The sequence below is a fragment of the Dipodomys spectabilis genome, unplaced genomic scaffold (genome assembly GCF_019054845.1).
Source record: "Dipodomys spectabilis isolate Male_0828 unplaced genomic scaffold, ASM1905484v1 ptg000573l, whole genome shotgun sequence".
NCBI classification, from domain to species: Eukaryota; Metazoa; Chordata; class Mammalia; order Rodentia; family Heteromyidae; genus Dipodomys; species Dipodomys spectabilis.
Window position 1 is genome coordinate 128,520 of NW_024871250.1, and position 22,465 is coordinate 150,984.

The following is a 22,465-nucleotide window of genomic DNA, read 5'->3' on the forward strand; positions in this document are numbered from 1 at the left end:
AAGTGGCTCCGCGGCCCGCGGCCGGGCGCGGTGCCGCGCGCCAGCGAGCTCACGTCCCGGTCGTGGAAGCCCGGCGCGCTGGGGCCGCGCGGGCTAGGGTGAAAGCAGAGGCGCTGGCTCGGACGACCAGTCCACAGAGGCATACCGCGACACAGAAACAGCCTGGAGCAAAACTACCCACAGCAAAAGCGGCTGCGGCGGGGCCTAAGAGGCACCTGTTTTTAGCAAGCGGGGAGCCCCAAGGCTGGCCCCCCGTTGCTGCTAACACGTGTCCGGAATGAGCTGCCGGCCCCTGGCCCCTCGCGGTCCTGGCTGAAATGTATTGATTGATTGTTTTCGGTTTGGGTGCCAGCTTGAACTCATTGACTTTTTCCATTCTACTACTGGAGCCACACCTCCAGTTCTGAGGAGTTTGCTAGTTAATTGGAGATAAAATGTCTGGCCAGATTTGCCTGCCCAGGCTGGTTTCTAACCTTGACCCCTCCATCATAGATCCCACTGAGTAGAGAACAAAATCTTATGTTTTCTTCGCTTTTTTGTTGTTTTTCTTTATAAGACATAAGACAAGGTCGTACCTCCTAGCTCAGGCTGGCAGGGAGCTGTGGGCCTCTCGAAGCTAGCCTCTACAGGAGCTAGGATAATAGGATTACCCGGGTGTGTCACCTGCTCAGGGCTGCTGGCGGGTTTGTTTAAAAAAAAAAAAAAAAAAAAAAAACCTTTCTTGTATATTCACTCAAGCATGTCTTTGATCCCTGAAGGACCTAAACTGATAGGTTAAGCCTTAAGCACTGAGAGGTGTAGCCTGGCATGTAGCATTTGCTTGGGAGGCCCAAAGGCCTGGGTTCCATTCCCAAGGGGGAGGTAGGAAGGAGGGAAGGTTGGGGGTTCTGCTAGCTCACACCTGTAATCCTTGCTACTCTGGTGGTTGTGATCTGCCAGCCCTGGTCGTTTGTGGGGCTTGAACTCTGGGCCTGGGCCCTGTCCCTGAGCTCTTCACCTCAAGGATAGCCTTCTACTACTTGAGCCACAGTGCCACTTCCAGTTTTCTGGTGGAATTGGAAATAAGAGTCTTGAGGACTTTTCTGCCCAGGCTGGCTTCGAACCTCAATCCTCAGATCTCAGCCTAAGTGGCACTATAGCTCAAAGTTACCCTTGAGCAAAAGAGCCCAGGCACTGAGTTCAGGCCCCACAACTGACAAAAATTAGTAAATGAGGGCCGGGAATGTGCCTCAATGGTAGAATGCTTGCCCAGTATGCATAAAGACCTGGGTTCGGTTCCTCAGTACCACATAAACAGAAAAGGCCAGAAATGGCGCTGTGGCTCAAGTGGTAAAGCACTAGCCTTGAGCTGAAAAGCCCAGAGTTCAAGCCCCACTACCAACAACAACAACAAAGTGGTTAAGCATGGAGTTCAGAGTTCTACTTGATTTTAGGACTTCCAATTTTATTGCTGTTTTTGTTTTTAAGGTAGCATCTCACTATGTAGCCTAGGGTGCTGTTAAACTCACAGAGTAGGCCAGGCCATTCTCAAATTTACAATCCTACTTCCACTCTATAAGTGCAGTTCTGTTCACTTTAGAAGTGAAACCAGCCAAGTGTGGTGGTGTATGCCTGTAATCCCAGCACTCTGGAGGCAGAGGTAGAAAGAAAAAAAAAAAAAAACCCATGTGAGAGACAGCCATTAAAACCTAGTACTCAAGTCAGGCACCGAGGGAAAAAGCCTGTAATACTGGCTACTCAAAAGGCTGAAATCTGAGGATAGTGATTTGAAGCCAGACTGGGAAAGTTTGTGAGACTCATCTCTAATTAACCACCATTAGCCAGAAATGGAGCTCAAGTAGCAGAGCAAGAACCTGGGGCAGAAAAAGCAGAGAACGTATGTACGAGGCCCCAAAGGTTCAAGCCCCTGACACGGGCAAAATAAAACCACACTGCACACACGTTAACCTTCAATGTTTTATTAAAATATTTACATATGATACACTGCCGTCCCTTCAGCAGGAGAGAGCGGCCTGGGAAAGGTGCAGAGCACCCAGCAGCACACACCCTGCACCCAGGATTCTGTGCAGCCTTACATGTCACTTCCCTGGACCCAACTTCATCCAAACACAGATAACCAAACACGGTAGCTCACTTCTGTAATCTGAGCTACTCAGGAGGCTGAAATCAGGATCATGATTCAAAGCCAGCCTAGGCAGGAAAGTCTATAAGACACTGATCTCCAGTAAACCACCAGAAAACAGGAAGTGGCTCTGTGGCTCAAGTAGTAGAGCGCTCACCTTGAGTTAAAGAGCTGGAACAGCGCCCAGGCCCAGAGTTCAAGCCCCATGACCCACCAGAAAAGAAAAAAGCAATGCATAGTAAGGAGATGGCGTCAGGACTTGTGGCCCCTGCCATGTGCTGATGGGTAGAGACAGCACGGCTCCCAGCCCCCAGGAAGCGTGAACAGAGGAGGCACAGCTGTGCTGTGGGGCTGTCCACCACCCACACACAGCACCCACCACTTCCCCAGACACCCGGTCCCGTGGGCTGACCACAGCTGCTCCCGCGTGCCCTTGACCCCCAGGGACCCGCTCCCAGTGTGCCAGGTAAACGCACTCTGTGCTACAGGGACTTGCCACTTCAGCCCACTTCCTCCCAGAGACGCAGGATTGGGGCGGGGTGCGCATGTGTGTGTGTGTGTGTGCACGCACACATGGACAAGTCCAGGGGCCACCTTCTATCTGGGTCAAGTTTCACAGCCACAATTGAGCACAATTCTATGTGTGTGGGGGAAAACCTGGGCTCTAGCTCCATAAAACAAACCCTGGGAAATCCGCACCTGTCCTGCCTGCATGAATGTTAAGACACGTTTCATAATAAAGACAGGAAATGGAGGGCCAGGTGCTGTTGGGCACACCTGTAATGCCAGTTACTCAAGGTGGAGGATTGCACTTGCGGACCAGCCTGGGCAAAAAGTTAGACCTCTTATCTGAATAAGCCGGGTGTGACAGTGCAGGCCAGACAACCCAGCAGGGACCGAAGCACAGAATGGGCAATGGCAGCCCAGGCTTCCGCTGGGGTGGGAAGCAGAGCCTCATCTTAAGTAAAGAGCTGGGTTCATTGTCACTCGGCTGCATTGTGCCAGCCTCGCAAATGCAAGGCCCCGAGTTCAAACCCTGAATTCAAGACCTAATGCTCTTGCCTGGCTTTTTCACTTGAAGCTGGTGCTTTACCTGACACGTTCATCCTGCCACTCCTGTCATGGGGCTTGAACCCCAGATCTGGGCACTATCCCAGAGCTTTTTTGCTCTAAGCTAGCATTCTTAGCACTTTGAGCCACAGCGCCAGTTCCTGGTGGTTTGTTGGAGTTAAGAGTCTCACGGACTTTTCTGTCCAGTCTGGCTTTGAACTGTGATCCTCAGACTTCAGGCTCCTGAGTAGGATTACAAGCATGAGCCACCAGGACCTGGCGCTTCTGGCTTTTGAAGGGTAGTTGGAAGATGGGATTCTCACTTTCCTGTCCCAGGTGGCTTCAAACCTATGATCATAGCCTGCTGAGTCACTTAGTAGGATTACAGGCATGATACACCAGCCCCCTGCCTGACATTTTTCTCACAACTGAGGTGACGTGGGGCAGGGTGAAGGATCCTCAGCTTATCCAGCTTCACCAGGAGAAAATGCCACCACCTCCAACCCCGGCCCCGTTCCCTCCTCAGAGTGGGCATCTCTCGCATAAACCCCAGCTCCCCTCACACGGGAGGACCGGCCGACATCAGGTGGCCACTGGACACACAAGGCCAGACTGGACAGGAGGGGAGGTGCAGGGAGGACCATGAGCCAGGGCTAGCCCTCAGGAAAAACATCGGTCCCCAATCGAAAGGTCTGGGGGGCGGAGCACCTGCCTGGCTAGGAAGCTCGGCTCTGAGGTCAAACTCCAGTGGCTGGTTTGGGGGAGGGGGGATAATCTGGGCAAAGTGGTACACACTTAATCTCGGCTAGGTGGGAGGCTGAGGCAGGAGTTCAAGGCCAGCATGAGGTCCGTCATGAAGCCCTGTCTCAAGCTGGAATCAGACCTCCAACCTCAAGACTGTAAAAAGGGCCAAACACAGAAATGCACTCCTATAGTCCCAGGTACTTGGGGGGTAAGGGTGGGGGAGACAGAAAAACCAATTAACCCAAGAATCCCCCATATTTAAATTATACAGGATATATATTAAGCAGAAACAGTTTTAGAAATGAGCTTTATTTCCAGCACCCTCCACTGTGGCTTCCTTGCTCTGGGCTCTGCTACGAGTCAGAATTTCAAAAACCACAACCAACCAACCCCACAGTGCTGCGACTGGGAGCGTGCTGTCCCCCAAAGAAGCTTCTGGACTGAACGCTCCACTTGCCACACCCTGGAAATCACCTACACGAAGCGCACGCGGGAGCGCCGACCTCAGAGCGGAGCGCGGTGCGCAAGCAAGCACTCGGCATCGCCGTTACTGCAGGGGCCGAAGCAGGGCGCCCTCCGCCCGTCCCTGCCGTCCTTCCAGGGCTCACCCAGGCCAAGCTCGGCAGGGCCTGGCGCCCCAGCGGCACCCCGTGACAGGTGACAAGCTCCTGAAAGCTGCGGGGAAGGCTTGGGCATGAGCGGGCTGGAGGAGGAATCTGGGCCCCATCCCCGGAGAGCAACACTGTCCAAGACAGTTATTTATAAACTGTCCAAAAGACAGGCTCCTGCTCCCAGCCAGCCCTGCGCCCGGGTAAAGTTCGGTACAAGAGATACAGCTAGACAGGCGCCAGGGGCTCACGCCTGTCATCCCAGCTAGACAGGAGGCCGAGAGCTGAGGATCCTAGTTCAAAACCAGCCCAAGCACAGAAACCCCAAGAGACTCTTATCTCCAACGATCCAGCAAAAGTGGAAAGGAGTGAGTCTCAAGTGGGAGAGGCCAAACCCTGGCAAAAAAAGCACAGATCTGTGGAGTGAAACGATTTATAAAAAATCTGTACAGCTCTAACCAAAAGCATAGTTATTATAAGTCAACCAAGAAATATCCGGAAGCAGGTTACACGTGAGCACTGGCCAGAGGAGAGAGTCCACCACGATGGAAGGTTCTAGAAGTCCTTCTTTCATGTGGGACTGCCATGTTAGCCCAGCCCTTTAAGCCTTCAGGAGGCCTTCCCAGTTCCAAACCCCAGTGAGCCACGCCACACTGGCACGCAAGGCCACGCGTGACCCTGCCCACCCACCGCGACCTTGGGCTTGCTGGGAAGGTCCCTGGTTTGCTGGAAGTCAATATCGGGAAGGGAGGAGGCAGCTTCGATGCCCGGGGAGGGGAGGCCTGGGTTCTGTCTGCAGGTTCAGGAGCCGAACAATCTGGAAAAGGCAGAGGGCAAAAAAGGCCATGAGAGCAGGGAGTTCCTTCCAGTAAAACACGTGACCCACTGCACGGCAAGATGGCAGACACCATCCTGTACCCAGTGACCCGGAACCAGTTCCTTCAGATCAGTAACTCAGTAATACAACATAACGATTGTATCCACAAGCATGTCCTCTCGCTGGGGAGGGGAGAGGGCAGCTGAGGAAAAGAAGAGGAAGATGGGGAAGAGGAGGAGGAGGAGGAGGGCCCAGGTGACCATGTTGGAGAAGAGACCGAACCATCTAGAGATGCTGCAAGCAGATGGGGTCCTGGATCCAAACCCCGCCAGACACAGGGCTGAACCCTTCCCAGCAGTCTATATCTCAGCCCATGTTTTCATTCCTGCAGCTGTGGTAGCTGTCATCACTAAAAGATTTTTTTTTTGGGGGGGGGGGGGGTGGTGTTGAACTTGGGACCTCAGGCTTCCAGGCAGATAGGTGGCCTACCACTGTAGCCACATCCTCAGCGCTTTGGTTACACTGGAGTCGGGTTTATTCGTTGCCCAGCCAGCCAGGCCCTCAATCCTCTGACTTTAATGCTTCCAGCTGTGGGCAGGGTGATGGGCATCTACTAACACACCCTGCTACTGTTGAGTTGGTGTCCCGTGAACTTTGTGCCGGGACTGGCCTTGAACCAGGATCTCCCCAGCTCACCCTCCCAAGCACCTAAACGTACACTCATGAGGCACTGACACTTTGACTAAACAAAGATCTATTCATTGGAAAAAACCCAGAAGACAGGACCAGTATCTGTGCTGTCTGGAGACAGTATGGAGTCACAACACAGGAAGCCCTAAGTGTGAGACCCCAGCAGTGACCCCTCCCCCCAAAATGGGAACTTCCTGAATCATCTCTGTAACATTCCCATAAATCTAAACTTACTCCGAAAGAAAAAAGAAATGTGGCCCGGCACTGGTGGCTCACACCTGTCATCCTAGCCACTCAAAGAGGCTGAGATCTGAGGATCGCAGTTCAAGGCCAGTCAGGGCAAGAAAGTCTGAGGCTCTGATCTCCAATTCACCACCAGAAAACCAGAAGTGGTGCTGTGGCTCAAGCAGCAGAGCGCTTGCCATCAGCGATAGTACAGGGACAGAGCCTTGGCCCTGAGTTCAAGCCCCTAGACCAGCACACACACAAAAAAGAACACAGCTTCAGGAACAACTGAATCTCCACCTGCAAAGAAATGAAGCTGGCCCCCGATCTCATGCCAGCTATAAAAACTCAAACTGCAGCAAAACTAGCCCGCTGCCGGTGGGTCACGCCTGTAATCCTAGTTTCTGAGGCGCTGCGACCTGGAGGAGGTTGAAAGCCAGCCAAGGCAGAAGCCTCAGACATCATCTCCAATTAACCGGCAAAAAGCAGGGCCAATGGCGTGGCTCCAGTGGTAAAGCAACCACCTGGGCATTTTTTAGCCTCGTGAGAACATGAAGGAGGCATAAACACAGAAACAGATCTGCCACCTCCTGGCGTGGCTGCAGGCAGGAGCCAGCAGCTAGCAGGCCACTACCCCACCTTCCCACCTGACTGAACATAGGTACCGGCTGAGCACAGAGGTGGGAGAAGGGAGAGGCCTGGGCGCGGGGCGGGGCTGGGCACTGCCGCGTGGTTTCGTGCTCCACCTCCACCCCAGGCTCCCCACTAGCTTGGAGAGTTTTTAATGGAAGCAGAAAGCAAGAGCTCCCAAGTGCACTCGGCAGGATAGAGGATGACCAGCAGGGGCTGGTCTGAAAGAGGGCCGAGCGAGGGACCCACGTACACGATCATGCAGAACATCATGAACACGTTCCACAGGGCGATGAAGATCCGGAAGTATCGGAGGCTCAGCAGGAACTCCCGGATGTTGTCGCCTGGAAAGCCAAAAACCACTTCTCCATTACAAAGGTCACCAGCCCACCACAGCCACTGCAGCTACTGTGATTTCTGCCCTCCCCACTGGACCGGCCACCGACCAATCCCCTAACAATACCAGGCTCTGCAGCCTCTGATTGGCTCAGAAAAGAGCATGTGATTTAAGTCTGTCCAATGAGAGTCTGTCCAGGGACTTTAACCCCAAACATGGGAAAACAGTCACTCTTGGCTTAAGTTGTAGCTCAGTGGTAGAATCCTAACTTACTTAGCACACACAGAGCCTAGGATTCAGCCACAACATCCATGTCACACACCCCTACCCCCACAACTGCCCTCCCTCCCGCCGCCCCCCCCCAGGCAAAAAAAAAGCATCTCTAGTTCGAGCAATTCAAGCAGAAAGCATGCTTTGATGATAATTCCGTCTGGTCTCCTCTGATGTCAGGATCTAAGCCCCACTTGGGGGGGGGGGGGTGGATAATCCAGTATATTAAGAGGCCAGAGAAGCTGGTCACCAGTGGCTCACGCCTATAATCGTAGCTACTCAGGAGGCTGAGATCTAAGGATCATTGTTCAAAGCCAGCCCAGGCAGAAAAGTCCAAGACACTCTTATTTCTAATAAAGCACCAGACTAGAAGTGGAACTTTGGCTCAAAGCAATAGAGCGCTCGCCTTGAGAACTAAAACTCAGGGACAGGACCCAGTGCCCAGGCCCTGAGTCAAAGCCCTATGACCAACAGGAAAAAAAAAAAAAAACAGGCCAGAGAGAAGCCAACATGGCAGTCACACCTATTATGGTGCTTGGAAGGCTGAGAGCAGGAGGATCTAGGTTTAAGGCCAGCTGTCACAGAAAAGCTGACAAGCTCCATTCTCAACAACCAGCTGAGCATGGTTAGACACGCCTGTCATCCCAGCTAACGGGAGATTAAAATCCAGAAGATCACTACAGTCTGTTCCAAGAGCTGTGACCAATGGGCAGATCCGCCTGAATGAGCACACAGAAGTGCATGGCCAGATCACCCACCAACTGATTTAGAGCTCCATCTCCAGAGCTGGGGGAGTTCAATCCCCAATAGCACCAAAACCAAATTCCCCCAAAGATGGCCGTGTGGTGACACACACCTGCAGTCCCCCCACCCGGCAGCCTAAGGTAAGAGGATCTCAAGTTTGAGACCAGCTTGGCCTAAACAGTGAATTCCAGCACAAGGCTCTCATGCCTAATTCTACCCATTCAGGAGAAGATTGAAAGCATGTGGTTCGAGACCACTCTGGGCAAAAAAAGTTTGTGAGACTCCCATCTCAATCAATGAAAAAGCTAGGCAGGCTGGAAAGGTGGCTCCGTGGTAGAATTCTTGACCTGCATGCATGAAACCCTGGGTTCGGTTCATCAGAACCACATACACAGAAAAAGCCAAAAGTGGCGTTCATTGTGGCTCAAGTGGTAGAGTGCTAGCCTTGAGCAAAGGAAGCTCAGGGACAACACCCGAGCCCTGAGTTCAAGCCCCACAACCAACAACAACAAAGCAACAAAAAAAGGTTTGAGATCTGAGGATCACAGTTCAAACCCAGCCTGGGCAAAAATGTCTGTGGGACTTACCTCCAATAAGCTACCTCCCCCTCCCACCCAAAATAAAGCTCTAAGTGGAGCTGTGGCTAAGGGGTAGAGTGCTAGCCTGACATACAAGAAACTCAGGACAGCACCCAAGCCCTGAGTTCAAGCCCCAGGATGGGCACAAGAAAGAAAAAGGAAAATGTGGGGATGACGTGGGGGGAAAGAAGTGTGCCCTTTGATGTAGACTGTACAAGTCCAGGGTCCGGGAAGAAAACCTTACCTGTGCTCGGCTCCTTCGACTCCTCCCCAAAACCTTGCGTATCCTTCTTTTTCCTACAAAGACAAGCAACAATGTCCAGCTTTCATGGGGCCTAGGGCCGCTCAGAAGCTGTGGGTACTGCTCAGCTCCACTGCTGTGTAACTGTGGGGCGTGGACTGTCCCTCTCTGGACAGCTGTCCAGCTAGTGTCCAAGCAGGCCTGAAGCCACAGGGGTGAACGAGGTCCTCCTCCAACGCCGACTTCGGGGGCTGCTTCTTGGGAGGGGGAGGGGAATGAACCTGAGGCTCTCGGCACGGGGGAGGGGAGATCAGGACGTCTGGCCCAGATTCACCAGCCCAGGCTGCCCACAAGGTCAAGTGAGGAGAACGGGGCGGGGCGGGGCCGGAGGGAGACGCGGGGGGCGGGGCCGGGGGCGGGGCCGGAGGGAGACGCGGGGGACTGGGGCGGGGCCGGGGGCGGGGCCGGAGGGAGACGCGGGGGGCGGGGCCGGGGGCGGGGGCGGGGCCGGAGGGAGACGCGGAGGGGGCGGGGCGGGAGGGAGACGCGGAGGGGCGGGGCCGGCGGGGCGGGGCGGGCCCGGAGGGGCGGGGCGGGCCCGGAGGGGCGGGACCGGCGGGGCGGGGCGGGGCCGGTAGGGCGGGGCGGGCCCGGAGGGGGCGGGAGGGAAACGCGGAGGGGGCGGGGCGGGAGGGAGACGCGGAGGGGCGGGGCCGGCGGGGCGGGGCCGGCGGGGCGGGGCGGGGCCGGCGGGGCGGGGCCGGCAGGGCGGGGCGGGGCCGGAGGGGGCGGGCCTGCGCGCTCTTTGGTGGCGCCGCAACCCAACGCGGCCTACTCACAGTTTAAAGTTCAGCACGGCCCCCGCATTCATCAGCAGAGTCCTGCGGGAGGAGAACGCGTTTATCAGACGCCTCCCAGCCCATAGGGCTCTCGTTCCCACTCTCCGGTCCCCCCACTAATTACCCGAACAGCAGGATGTCCCCGATCATCTTTACTGCCGTGGCGTCCGTCCGAACCGGAAGCGGAAGTACTGAGGAAAGGCGGGGAGAGGAGCAAGAGTCGACCAATCATGGGGCACCTCTTGCGAAGGCTGCACCAATCGAAAGCTTAGTTATTCAGGGTCCCGCCCTCTTCAGGCCGGACTACCTCAGGGGAGTGCGCGCGCCGCTCCCCGTTGAGGAGGCGGTGCTTCTGGGAAAGTGGGGCGGGGACATAAAGTGACGTAGAGAAGGGGTGGAGCATCTGTGGCCCTGGAAGTGGGTCACGCGTTCGGAGCGGACTGCGCCTGCGCGAGGCCTGCCGACCTGGTCCAGTTTGGGGGATGGTGCCGGGGGTCCTCGGCCCCTGAGCTGCGGGGAGGCGGCGGGGTCCTCCGGTCCCCGCGTGGCCTCCCCGACACATGTTCCAACTCAGTAGATCCCCAAAAGGGGCTCCCCTGGAGGGCGGCCCTGGCCGCGCGGGCACTGCGGGGTCCCCGCGGGAGCCGGGACGCCGACCGCCGCACGGCGCCTCTGGGCCCTGCTTCGGCCCCAGAGGCCAGCGGTGTTCATCGAGGCCCCCGGGACGGCACCCAGCGGACCCGCAGTGCGGGGACGGTCCTGTGGGGACAGGCCTGCGGGATGGGCAGCCTCCTGTCCACCTGCTCCCGGAGGGCGGGAAAGGCGAGGGGAGGCTGGGTGGGGCCGTGATGGGCAGAGGGCGGGGCCGGGAGCGTCGGGCACCTGCTCCGCGGCCGGGCCTTCCCCAGCCCGCCCGGGGAGACCCGGCCCCTCTCCCGGGCTCCAGGCCCCTCCTCCCGGGGTGTCCGGGCCCTCCTCCCGGGGTGTCAGGCCCCTCCTCCCGGGGTGCCCGGCCCCTCCTCCCGGGGTTCCTAGGCCCCTCCTCCCGGGGTGCCCGGCCCCTCCTCCCGGGGTTCCTAGGCCCCTCCTCCCGGGGTGTCCGGGCCCTCCTCCCGGGGTGTCCGGGCCCTCCTCCCGGGGTGTCCGGGCCCTCCTCCCGGGCTCCAGGCCCCTCCTCCCGGGCTCCCCGCCCCGCTCCGGGGCCGGGCCGGGGCGGCGCTGGCGCGGGGCGGCCCCGGCGGGGCGCAGTGTGGGGCGCGGGGCCGGGCCCGCGGTCTCGGCGGCATGGAGCTGCTGTCGGCGCTGAGCCTGGGCGAGCTGGCGCTCAGCTTCTCGCGGGTGCCGCTCTTCCCGGTCTTCGACCTCAGCTACTTCATCGTCTCCATCCTCTACCTCAAGTACGAGCCAGGTGAGCGGGGGCCTGCGCCGCGGCGCGCGCGTGCGGGGCGCCGGGGGCGGAGTGAGCGCGCGTGCGGGGCGCCGGGGGCCGAGTGAGCGGGGCGTGCGGGGCGCCGGGGGCGGAGTGAGCGCGTGTGCGGGGCGCCGGGGGCCGAGTGAGCGGGGCGTGCGGGGCGCCGGGGGCGGAGTGAGCGCGCGTGCGGGGCGCCGGGGGCGGAGTGAGCGCGCGTGCGGGGCGCCGGGGGCGGAATGATTGGGGCGTGCGGGGCGCCGCGGGCGGCGTGAGCGGGGCGGCGGGACGTGCGGGGCGCCCCGCGCGGCGCGGGCCGGGGGCGCGAGGCCGGTCGTGGGGCTCGCGGGGTCCCGGGCCGGGGGCCGGGGTGTGGAGGGCGGCGGGGCGGCCCGGGTGCGGCGCGGGCTGGGGTCCCGGCCGCCTTGACCTCCCCTGGCCGCCCTTGGCGGGCGCGGGGCGGCGGCGGCCGCTGTCTATATAAGGAAGGCGCGCCGCGCCGGGCGGGGGGGGTGACACCCGAGCCCCCGGGTCACCCGGACCCCCGCCCTGCCCTGGCCCGCGCCTGCGCCCCGCGGGCGGCCCGGCGGCACCTACTCCTTCCCTTACCCTGTGCTCGCCCAGAGCTCGCCCCCGAGGGCGACACCGCCACGGAGCTTCCCTCCGTCTCCGGCGACTCTCTTCGAGTCGCCAGCCGGTTTGGTGGCAGCTTGAGGGAAAGGAAGGAGGAGGAGGAGGAGAAGTCAGTGGCTGGAACCGTGCAGCCCTGCCTCCCGCTTGGATAGATAGAAAGCACCCCCAGAAGGGAAGCACCCCCAGAAGGGAAGCACCCCCAGAAGGGAAGCACCCCCCCCCCCAGAATGGAGATAGCGTTATCATTTTTTCAGGTGGTAAAAAACAGCGGCTCCTACTAAGCGGGGAGCGGGAGGAAGGGAACCAGTCAGCTGCGGGGAGCGGGAGGAAGGGAACCAGTCAGCTGCGGGGAGCGGGAGGAAGGGAACCGGTCAGCTGCAGGCCGTGCCCCGCTGTGCCCGCCTGGTGCGGGAATCTGCCCTTCACCAGCTCAGCCCTGCTATTTTTGCCCGTAACGTGCCCGAGCGCGCCGGCCTTCCAAGACGGCTTCCAGGGAGCCCTGGCCTTCAGGGTGTGTGGAGAGCCCGGGACGTTCACAGCCAGGAGCAGCAGCCCCCCCGGGGCAAGAATCCAGGCCCACGCGGGAACCTCCAGAAGTGCCAGAAGGTTCCATAAAGTTGACATTTGAATGTCCAGGTTCTCAGCCCCGACTTGCACATACTAGATGCTTCTAGGAGCTTGTTTTTCTTGGGGTGGGGGGTGGGGACAGAGGTTGGGATTAGGCCTTACAGGTAGCTCAGCTGGTCTTGAACTTATTCTGGAAAAGTCTGGGTTCTCCTGCCTTCGCCTTCCTGGCGCTGGGATTACAGGAGCTCCAAGGAGCACGGCCGGCCATGCTGGCGTGTGGGGAGACACGGTGCAGTGTGGGAGCTGCGCAACGCACCCCAGGGCCTGCCTCTCACCTCTCCTCTCTGCCCCCTCTCTGCGCTCAGAGTTAGTGCCCTGCAACTTGAGGCACAGCGCCACTTCGGTTTTCGATTGGTTGAGCAGGGGCTGGCTTTGAACCGTGATCCTTAGATCTCAGCCTCCTGAGTAGCTGGGATGACAGGCGTGAGCCACCAGCGCCCAGCTCTTGTTTTTATTTGGCAGTTCAAGGGTTTGCACTCAGGGCCTTGTGCTTTGCTAAGTCTGCGCTCAGACACTGGAGCCACGCCTCCCAGCACTGTTGCCTTTATTTTGAGGCCCCGGGTGTGGAGTTTATGCCTGGAGTCACGCTCAGTCCTCTTCTTTAATCTTCCTGAGTAGCAGTGGTGACAGGTGTGGACTACCGCACACACCCAGCTGTTGGTTCCCAGCTGGCTTCAAATTGCAGTCCTCCAGACCTCAGCCTCCACATAGCAGGGATTTCAGGTGTGAGCCACCACACCCAGGCTCTCCTGGGTAACTTAAAAAAGAAAACAATTCTTACGGGCCGGAAGCCGATGGCTCACTCCTGTCACCGAGGTACTCAGGAGGCTGAGATCTGAGGACCGCAATTCCACACCAACTGGGGCACAAAAGCTCCTGAGACTCTCATCTCCAGAAAAAGGCAGAAGTAGTAGAGCACAGAGGCTCAAGGACAGCTCCCAAGCCTTGAGTTCAAGCCCCAGGACTAGAAAAATAAAATACAATAAAACTCTTCTGTAGCCAGAAAGACCCCTTTGTAGCCAGGCACCAGTGGCTCACACCTGGACTCTAGCTACTCCAGAGGCGGGTATCTGAGGATCAGACCTGGGCCGTGTTTAGTTCCGGAGAGTTGCTGGCAGGTTGGGGGCTGACCGCGGGGCTGGAAGGTCACAGATTTAGACCCATTTCTCTGTACCATTGTTTCCCAACCTCCCCACCACCAAAGGGATGCTGCTGGCCCACCACTATAACACCCCAAAACGGTCCTCGAAGTGGGGGGAGGACACAGGGTCCATCCCCAGCTGAGATTTATCCATCCGCAAGTCAGGTGAGGACATCCAGGTAAGAACCCACCAAGTTGGAGCTGGGACCACCAAAGCCATTGTTTCCCAGAAAAGCTGCACCTTGGTTCTAGAATGTTCTGAGCATCACATACCCAAAAATACACACACACATGTTGTTGTTACCTAGGTGGGTACTGGGGTTTGAATTCCAGGCCTTTAGGCTAGTGTGTAACACTTGATCCACACCCCCAAGCCCAGGCCACGCCCCTTTCACAAAGCCACGCCCCCAGGTCCAGCTAATGGCTGCAGTTCATTGATCCCTGGTTGGAGACTGCTGCTTTGAGGAGTGGGGCTTGATCTCACTATGTAGGCCAGGCCGGACCCGAACCTGCTGTTTTCCTGCCTCAGCCTCCCAAGTGCTGGGATTACAAGCCTGGACCACCACTCCTGCCTCTGACCTTGTTATAAGCCTTTTGTGTGTGAGTGTGTGTGTGTGTGTGTGTGTGTGTGTGTGTGTGTGTGTGTGTGAAAGGGGGGGGGGAAGGGGGGAGGGAATAGGAGCTTCTCCTCCTCCAACTTTGTGAGTCTGGGGCTAAGATCTACATTTTCCAGGGAGGAAACTGAGGCACATCTGAGTTCAGAAGTTTGCAGAACAAGGCTTATCTCAGTCACTGAGAGATCCAGACAATACAGCACATGTGTTTAGATGCATTGTCCTCCCCCAAACACAGCCTGGTATCCAAACTCCATCCACTCAGGGGCTAAGGGGCAGAGTGCTTGCCAGCCCTGTGTAAGGCCCTGCGTTCCCTCCCCAGGCTTCCTGTAAAAAAATCCATTCCCCTGGGCTGGGAAGGTGGTTCAGTGGTAGAGTGCTCGCCTAGCATGCATGAAGCCCTGGGTTCCATTCCTCAGCACCACAGACACAGAAAAAGCCAGAAGTGGCGCTGTGGCTCAAGTGGTAGAATGCTAGCCTTTAGCAAAAACAAATAAAAATTCACTCAGATTTCTACCTTCACTATCTTTTTTTTTTTTTCTTCTTTTTTTGGGGTCAGTGGTGGGGCTTGAACTCAGGGCCTGGGTGCTGTCCCTTAGCTCTTCAGCTTGAGGCAAGCGCTTTACCACTTTGAGCCACAGCATCACTTCCAGTTTTCTGGTGGTCCATGGGAGCTAAGCATCTCAATGGACTTTGCTGCCTGGGCTGGCTTTGAACCATCATCCTCAGGTCTCAGCCTCCTGTGTAGCTAGGCTGGCAGGTGTGAGCCACCAGCGACCAGCCCCTCAGCTTTTTCTATTTCCTTCCATTACCAGAAACATCTTCCGTATACACTCCAAGCAGTTTGCGCCCTCTTCCTCCAAGGAGCCCCGTACAAGGGCTGATTGAACCAGGGTCCCAGGACTTACCCAGAAGTCCAGTATTGCCAGGCCTGGTCATGCCTCGCTCCTGTCAGCCCAGCTCTGGGGAAGTGGAGGCCAGGCAGATGAAGAGTCCAGCCTGGACTACACAGTGAGACCCTAGCTCCACAGAATAGAAAAGGGGCTGGGAGGAAGCGGCGCTGCGGCTCGAGTGGTAGAGCGCTTGCCTTGACTGTGCAGCTCAGCACAGCGCCCAGGCCCTGAGTTCAAGCCCCACCACCAACCCCAAAAAAAGAGGGTGGGGCCGGGAAGGTGGCTCAGTGGTAAAGCGCTTTCCTTGCACACATGAGGTCCTGGATTCAATCCCTCAGCACCACATACACAAAAACAACTAGAAATGGCGCTGGGGCTCAAGTGGTAGAGCGCTGCTTGAGTAAATGAAGCTCAGGGACAGCGATCAGGCCCTGAGTTCAAGCCCCAGAGCTGGCAAAAAAAATAAAATAAAAAAGATGCTATTACAGGATTCATGGATTCCACAGCCAGCGTTCTGCTTTCTTCTCTTCCCGCGGGGGCTGGGGATGGAGCCCAGGCCTCTGCACACGGGAGAGCTCATTCCCAGCTGCCTGCCACAGAAGGCTGGGGGATGGGCATGGGTGTGAGTGGCGGAGCCAGCTGGGGAGCCTGTGTTCATGGGTTCAGCAGCACAGGTGCCTGACAGGCCCGCCCCACCCCTGCTCCAGGCCTGATCCCAGAGGACACAGAGGCCCAGGAAGGAATTCAAGCCCAGGCGTTATTTTTAGGTGTACAGGGATCCATTTCTGCAAAGCACGGCGGCCTCTGAGCCGTGTTTTAAATAGAAGCCAGGACAGGACATACGTACTCTAGAGAGGAGCAACTTTAAACGTCGAGGGTACCGCCAGGTACCCGCCTGTCACCCTGTCATCCCAGCTACTCTGAGGATCCTGGTTCAAAGCCAGCCGGTGCACGAAAGTCCATCAAACTCCCTTTTTAAAATTATTTTTGTTTTTGTCGGTCGTGGGGCCTGAACTCTGGGCCTGGGCGCTGTCCCTCAGCTCTTCAGCTCAAGGCGAGCGCTCTACCACTTGAGCCACAGTGCCACTTCTCCTTTTTTTTCTTTTTGCTTATGTGGTGCTGAGAATCGAACCCAGGGCCTCAGGCATGCGAGGCAAGCGCTCTACCACTGAGCCACCTTCCCGACCTCCACCAAACTCATCTCCAGCTTACCACCAAAAACAAATCCGGTGGTGGATGGGGGAAGAATGGCGCTGTGTGCAGAAGGAAGGCGGCCCTGGTGGAGCGGGTAGACGGGGCTTGCGGGCAGGCTTGCTGGGTTTTGTGGGTTGGTTCATTCATTTATATACTGTAGGTGCTGGGAACCCCAGAACCCTGCCAGGCTTCTGAGCCTCACCACTCACCCATGTTTCCTAGCAACCAACCCTGGAGGACAGCCGGGTTCCTGCCTGGGCCACGCCCCCAAGTGCCCGAAGCCCCGCCCCTGCCGAGACCACACCCCCAATGACCTAATCATCTCCTGAAGCCCTGCCTCTGCCAAGGTCCCTCCCAATCAGCTGATTGCCTTACTAAGCCACGCCTCTTAAAGGTCCCACTGCCTTAAGACCTGCTCACTGGAAATCAAGAGTCCAAGGCTTTGAGATTTCTGCAGAAGTAATCGATCAGTACGATCATCAGGTGGTGCTTTGTGCCTCAGGGAGGCGGGGAATCAGCCTGATAAAATTCTGCTCTAAGACCACCCCCCCCAGGAGGGGCTGGGAAGGTGGCTCCGTGGTAGAGCGCTTGCCTTGCATGCCTGAGGCCCTGGGTTCGATTCCTCAGCACCACATAAGCAAAAAGAAAAAAGCCGGAAGTGGCGCTGTAGCTCAAGTGGTAGAGCGCTCGCCTTGAGCTGAAGAGCTGAGGGACAGCGCCAGGCCCAGAGTTTAGGCCCTGGAGAGCCCAGGCCCTGCTCAGGTGCAGCATGAAGAGGAGGTGGTGATATGAACATAAAAATGGGATATAAGTAAGCATTAGGACTCTGAAGACAAAATGCATGGTACCAGGGGAGGGGGCGGTGGGCAGCGCCAGCCTAGCGTGTACCAGGCCCCGGTTCCATCCCCAGGACTAGAAAATAAACGAATTGGTGGGGAGCGACAAGAATGAGAGTGGGAATGGATACTGATCCCGCATCCCTAGCACCTGTGATCCCATGAACCTACTCAGACACCACTGGACTTCCTGCTTTTATTCTTCCATGTTGAGACTAGGGTCTTGTTATGGTGACCCTTCTTTGGTGTATATGTGTGAGTGATTGTGTGTGTGTATGTGTCAGTCAGTCCTGGGTGCTGTCCCTTAAGTTTTCTTTTCTTTTTTTGGGGTCCGGTCGCGGGGCCTGAACTCTGGGCCTGGGCGCTGTCCCTCAGCTCTTCAGCTCAAGGCGAGCGCTCTACCACTTGAGCCACAGCGCCACTTCCGGCTTTTTTCTTTTTGCTTATGTGGTGCTGAGGAATCGAACCCAGGGCCTCAGGCATGCAAGGCAAGCGCTCTACCACTGAGCCACCTTCCCAGCCCCCATCCTTGAACTCTTAAAAACAACAGTTTTGCCAGGCACTGGTGGCTCAAGCCTGTCATCCTAGCTACTCAGCAGGCTGAGATCTGAGGATCGCGGTTCAAAGCCACCCCGGGCAGGAAAGTCCATGAGACTCTTCTCTCCAATAAACCATCAGAAAACTGGAAGTGGCGCTGTGGCTCGAGGGGTAGAGCACTTGCCTTGAGCTGAAAAACTGAGGGACAGCACATAGGGCTAGGAGTTCAAGCCCCAGGGCGGACAACTTACCCATAGCAGTAAGTTCTATGTCCGTCCTACAACGACCATAAAATAAAAAGAAGGCAGAAACAGGACCACCATGGGCTCCTAGGGACCCTGGCATCTGGTTAGGTAGCATAGCCACCTCACAGCGTCCCCCGCCTCAGTTTCCCCCCGGCGGCCAAAAGACTTCTGGGATCAGAGGTGACCAGGCGCTTTTGAAGACTTCCTCTTTCCTTACAAATGCTGCACCTGCTGGCGTGCTGAGCGCCGGCGTGCTGAGCGCTGGCGTGCTGAGCTGGAGGGCGCAGCTGAGTAGCCAGGCTGTGGCGGGGCAGGTGGGCCCTGTGGTGACCCCAGGCACCTCCCGCCCCCTGCCTCCAGGAGCCGTGGAGTTGTCTCGGCGCCACCCTGCAGCCTCCTGGCTTTGCGCTATGCTGCACTGCTTTGGCAGCTACATCCTGGCCGACCTGCTCCTGGGAGAGCCGGTGATCGACTACTTCAGCAACAACTCCAGCGTGCTGCTGGCCTCTGCCGTCTGGTATGTGGGGGGGGAGGACGGACGACCACTTCGGCCCCAGGAACATCCCCCCTCCACCCCGGGATGGCCTGGGCGTCCCCCTCACCCCGCCTGCCGCTGTCCACAGGTACTTGATTTTCTTCTGCCCGCTGGACCTGTTCTACAAGTGTGTGTGCTTCCTGCCCGTGAAGCTCATCTTCGTGGCCATGAAGGAGGTGGTGAGAGTCCGCAAGATCGCCGTGGGTATCCACCACGCCCACCACCACTACCACCACGGCTGGTTCATCATGATCGCCACAGGCTGGGTCAAAGGTGAGCAGGACCGGGCACAGCCCCTCCCAGGAATCGTCTTGGGCAGGTGCCAGCCGCTCCCCTGTGTGATCCCAGCCGATCAGGAGGCTGAGAAGGGGAGGATTCTGGTCTGAGGCCAACTCAGGTTTCATGGCCTGTCACCGGACTGGGTGGTGTATCACCCTACACAGGGGCAGCCAAGATTGGGAGGAGCACGGTTCTATGCCAGCCTGGAGCAAAAGAAAAAACAAAGCCTGTGGGATTCCATCTCCATGTGATTGATGATGGGAGCCTGTCATCCCAGCAATGATCAGAAGCCTTAAAAAAAATAGACAAGAGCCAGGCGCCGGTGGCTCACGCCTGTCATCCCAGCTACTCAGGAGGCTGAGATCTGAGGATCACAGTTCAAAGCCAACCTGGGTGGGAAAGTCCCTGAGACTTATCTCCAATGAACCACCAGAAAACCAGAAGTGGCGCTGTGGCTCAAGCGGTAGAACACTCGCCTTGAGCTGAAGAGCTGAGGGACAGCGCCCAGGCTCAGCGCTCAAGCCCCACAACTGACAATTCATTAATTAATTAAAGTAAAACAGACTAGGCAGATGGATGTACAGGTGCATGTCCAAGCAAGAAGGGAGACCCACATCTCAAAAGCAGCCGGTGTAAGCCTGGGCCAGAGGCATGGTTCAGCAGCTGAGCACCCGCCTGAAGGCCCTGATAGTTTTCCCAGCTCAGCCCTGCACTCCCCGCCCTGTCCTGTGCACAGGCTCTGGGGTCGCCCTCCTGTCCAGCGTGGAGCAGCTGCTCCGGGGCGTGTGGAAGCCGGAGACCAATGAGATTCTGCACATGTCCTTGTGAGTACTGCCCCCTCCCCTCCCCCCTGTGCCAGAGGAGCCCTCCCTGAGTTAGGGCCTCAGCCCCTGACTGCCTTGTAGACGCTTCCAGAGACTCTGGCTGGGGAAACACACACTGAGGCCACAGTTCAGCCAGGGAGAGCTGCAGAGGGGAAGGGCACATTTGATTTGGGTTTTGACGGGTAAGTAGGAGCTTTTGGTTCAAAAGAAGCTTCTGGACAGAATCCAACATCTCTGCCACTGGTCAAGTAAGAAAAGCAATATGGCGGGTGTTAGGGTGGCTGGCGCCTGTCATCCCTGCTGCTTAGGAAGCTGAGATGTGAGGATTGTGGTTCGAAGCCAGCCAGGGCAGGGAAGTCTGTGAGACTTTGGTGTCTAATGAGCCAACAAGAAGCTGGGAGTGGATCTACCGTTCCAGTGATGGAGCAAAAAATAAAGAATGAGAAGTAAGAAGTAAGGCGCCACACCCCGGGCCCGCGCTCAAAACCCAGCGCCTGCACTCAAAACCCCGGGCCCGCGCTCAAAACCCAGGGCCCGCGCTCAAAACCCAGGGCCCGCGTTCAAAACCCAGGGCCCGCATTCAAAACCCCGGGCCCGCACTCAAAACCCAGGGCCGGCACGGAGGGACAGACAGAGAGGCGAGCAGACTTCCACCCAAGCTCACCGGAGTGACCTGTGTGTCCTGGTGGCTGCCCACAGACCCAAACGCGTGGGCACACCGCCAGGGTCTGGTGCCTGTGGAGGCCCAGGTACATGCTGCTCGGCCGGGTCAGAGCGTCAGGGAAACTTCCGGAAGCTGAGCCCAGGCTAGGTCTTTCTTTGGGCCAGGTTATCCCAGGTTAACCCACCTGCCTAGTCCTACTGCAGCTGGGCCTGGGGCAGGGGGGGGGGGGGACGGGAGGGGGGGTCGGCCGGGAACTGTCCTGGTCACTGCGTCTGCTCCCACAGCCCCACCAAGGCCAGCCTGTACGGTGCCATCCTGTTCACCCTGCAGCAGACGCGCTGGCTGCCCGTGTCCAAGGCCAGCCTCATCTTCCTCTTCACCATGTTCATGGTGTCCTGCAAAGTAAGCCACCGGGGCCTCCTCCTGGCTGGGGGGGGGCACAGGGGGGCTCCGGGGAGGCCTGCAGGTGCAGGGCCCCACCCACGTAAGGCTGAGGGACCAGTGCCTCGGGTGCGGAGACCAGAGGGAGGAAAGGCTGGGAGCTGCCGGGTATGGTAGCACCTGTCTGGAATCCTAGCCCTGGGGAAGCGCAAACCAGAGAATGGAGAGTTTGAGGCAGCCTTAGGTGGACATAGTGAGACTCTGTCAAAAATGTGAGAGCTAGCTAGGGCTGTAGCTCCGTGGCAAAGCACTTGCCTAGCAAGTGCAGTGTCCTGGGTCCCATCCCCAGGACCAAAAAAAAAAAAGACAGAAAAAATAAAACTAAACAAAAATGTAAGAGGCGGGCGCTGGCGGCTGCCGCGTGTCATTCTAGCCGCTCAGGAGGCTGAGATCAGAGACTCAAGGTTCAAAGCCAGCCCGGGCAGCAAAGCCCCTGAGACTCTTGTCTCCAATCAACCAGCAGAACACCAGAAGTAGAGCTGTAGCTCAAGGGGTAGAGCGCTAGCTTGGAGCAGAAAAGCTCAGGGACTGCGCCCAGGCCCCGAGTTCAAGCTCCAGGACTGACTGTCCAGGCATTCCTGGCTGGGGGGATTGATTCTCAGACCCTCATTGTGTGCTGGTGTCGGAGGGGCTGGGTTCCTGTGCCAGATGTGCTGGGATTACAGCCGTGAACTACCACACCCAGCCCAGCTACCCCTTTTTGGTTTGGGTTTGGGTTTTCTTATGGTGCTGGAGATTGAACCCAGGACCTTGGGTGTATTAGAAAGCATCTGCACCCCAGACCACCTCTGGGCCCTAATGAGCTGGTCACTGCCAACAGGGTCTAGACCAGGTATAGGGAGGACTCGTGGGGACCAGTCCACCACCCCAGAACTGGCCAGCTGGGGAGTTAGCTGGGGTCCTGCGGTGCATGCAGGGCCAGGCCACCTCTGTGACTCCTACTCCCCTCTCCTCTCCCCTCCTCTCCCTCCCACGGCCCCTCGACCTCCGCCCTGCAGGTGTTCCTCACAGCCACTCACTCGCACAGCTGTCCGTTCGACGTCCTGGAGGCCTACGTCTGCCCCGTGCTGTTTGGGGGTTCCTGGGGTGGTGGCGACCATCACCATGACAACCACGGGGCCGCCCACAGTGGTGGCGGTGTCCACGGGGTGGGGCCTGGCCCCCAGCATTCCCCACTGCCCAGGTCCAAGGAGGAGCTGAGCGAGGGCTCCAGGAAGAAGAAAACCAAGAAGGCGGATTAGGGGGTGTGGGGAGGGGAGCAGCCCCACACCCAGGACCCCTCCCCCCGTAGGGACGGGATGGGGAGCCTCCTGGCTGGAGAACTCCCCTGTGAGTGGCCTTCGCCTCCTGCTCCCCACCTGACCTGATGTGGGGTTCAGTGGCATGAAGGACTTCCATGGGAATGGAGTCTCTCTCTGTCACTCGCCCCCCTCCCCTCTCTCCCCCTCTCTGTCTCTCCTCTCTCTCTCCCCCCTTCCTCTCCCCCTCTCTCCGCCTCCCCTTCCTCTCTCTCCTCTCTCTGTCTCTCCTCTCCCCTCCTCTCTCTCCCCCTCTCTCCCCCTTCTCTGCCCTCCTCTCTCTCTCCCCCCCCTCTGCCAGGCCCCTCCATAAAGCCATAGCTTTGGGGTTGGGGACAGAGAATTCAGTCAGAAACCCTGGCAGATTTCTGGTTGGTTCCTTTTTGCTCTAGAAACTGCAT

At 57.9% G+C, this 22,465-nt stretch overlaps 2 protein-coding genes across 2 annotated transcripts; one reads left to right on the top strand and one right to left on the bottom strand.

Moving 5' to 3' along the window:
* Positions 1 to 4,943: 4,943 nt before the first annotated feature.
* Positions 4,944 to 10,115, bottom strand: Smim7 (small integral membrane protein 7). The gene is made up of 5 exons (XM_042670684.1): positions 10,020 to 10,115; positions 9,896 to 9,937; positions 9,060 to 9,112; positions 7,140 to 7,230; positions 4,944 to 5,341 (listed from the first exon to the last, which is right to left on the bottom strand). Exons 1-5 carry the CDS (start codon positions 10,043 to 10,045, stop codon positions 5,326 to 5,328), a joined length of 228 nt encoding a protein of 75 aa, XP_042526618.1. The 5' UTR covers positions 10,046 to 10,115; the 3' UTR covers positions 4,944 to 5,325.
* Positions 10,116 to 11,137: 1,022 nt separating this feature from the next.
* On the top strand, positions 11,138 to 22,219 carry Tmem38a (transmembrane protein 38A). The gene is made up of 6 exons (XM_042670683.1): positions 11,138 to 11,303; positions 18,384 to 18,540; positions 18,647 to 18,831; positions 19,574 to 19,661; positions 20,610 to 20,727; positions 21,765 to 22,219. The coding sequence occupies exons 1-6, from the start codon at positions 11,180 to 11,182 to the stop codon at positions 22,005 to 22,007; spliced, it is 915 nt and encodes a 304-aa protein (XP_042526617.1). The 5' UTR covers positions 11,138 to 11,179; the 3' UTR covers positions 22,008 to 22,219.
* The last annotated feature ends 246 nt before the right edge of the window (positions 22,220 to 22,465 follow it).

Coding starts and splice junctions, on each gene's coding strand:
- Smim7 (XM_042670684.1), bottom strand. CDS start 10,045: ATGATCGGGGACATCCTGCTGTTCGG. Junction 9,113..9,895: donor GCCGTGCTGAACTTTAAACT/GTGAGTAGGCCG, acceptor TTGTCTTTGTAG/GAAAAAGAAGGATACGCAAG. Junction 7,231..9,059: donor GTCGAAGGAGCCGAGCACAG/GTAAGGTTTTCT, acceptor TTGGCTTTCCAG/GCGACAACATCCGGGAGTTC.
- Tmem38a (XM_042670683.1), top strand. CDS start 11,180: ATGGAGCTGCTGTCGGCGCTGAGCCTGGGCGAGCTGGCGCTCAGCTTC. Junction 18,541..18,646: donor CTGCTGGCCTCTGCCGTCTG/GTATGTGGGGGG, acceptor CGCTGTCCACAG/GTACTTGATTTTCTTCTGCC. Junction 19,662..20,609: donor GAGATTCTGCACATGTCCTT/GTGAGTACTGCC, acceptor CTGCTCCCACAG/CCCCACCAAGGCCAGCCTGT.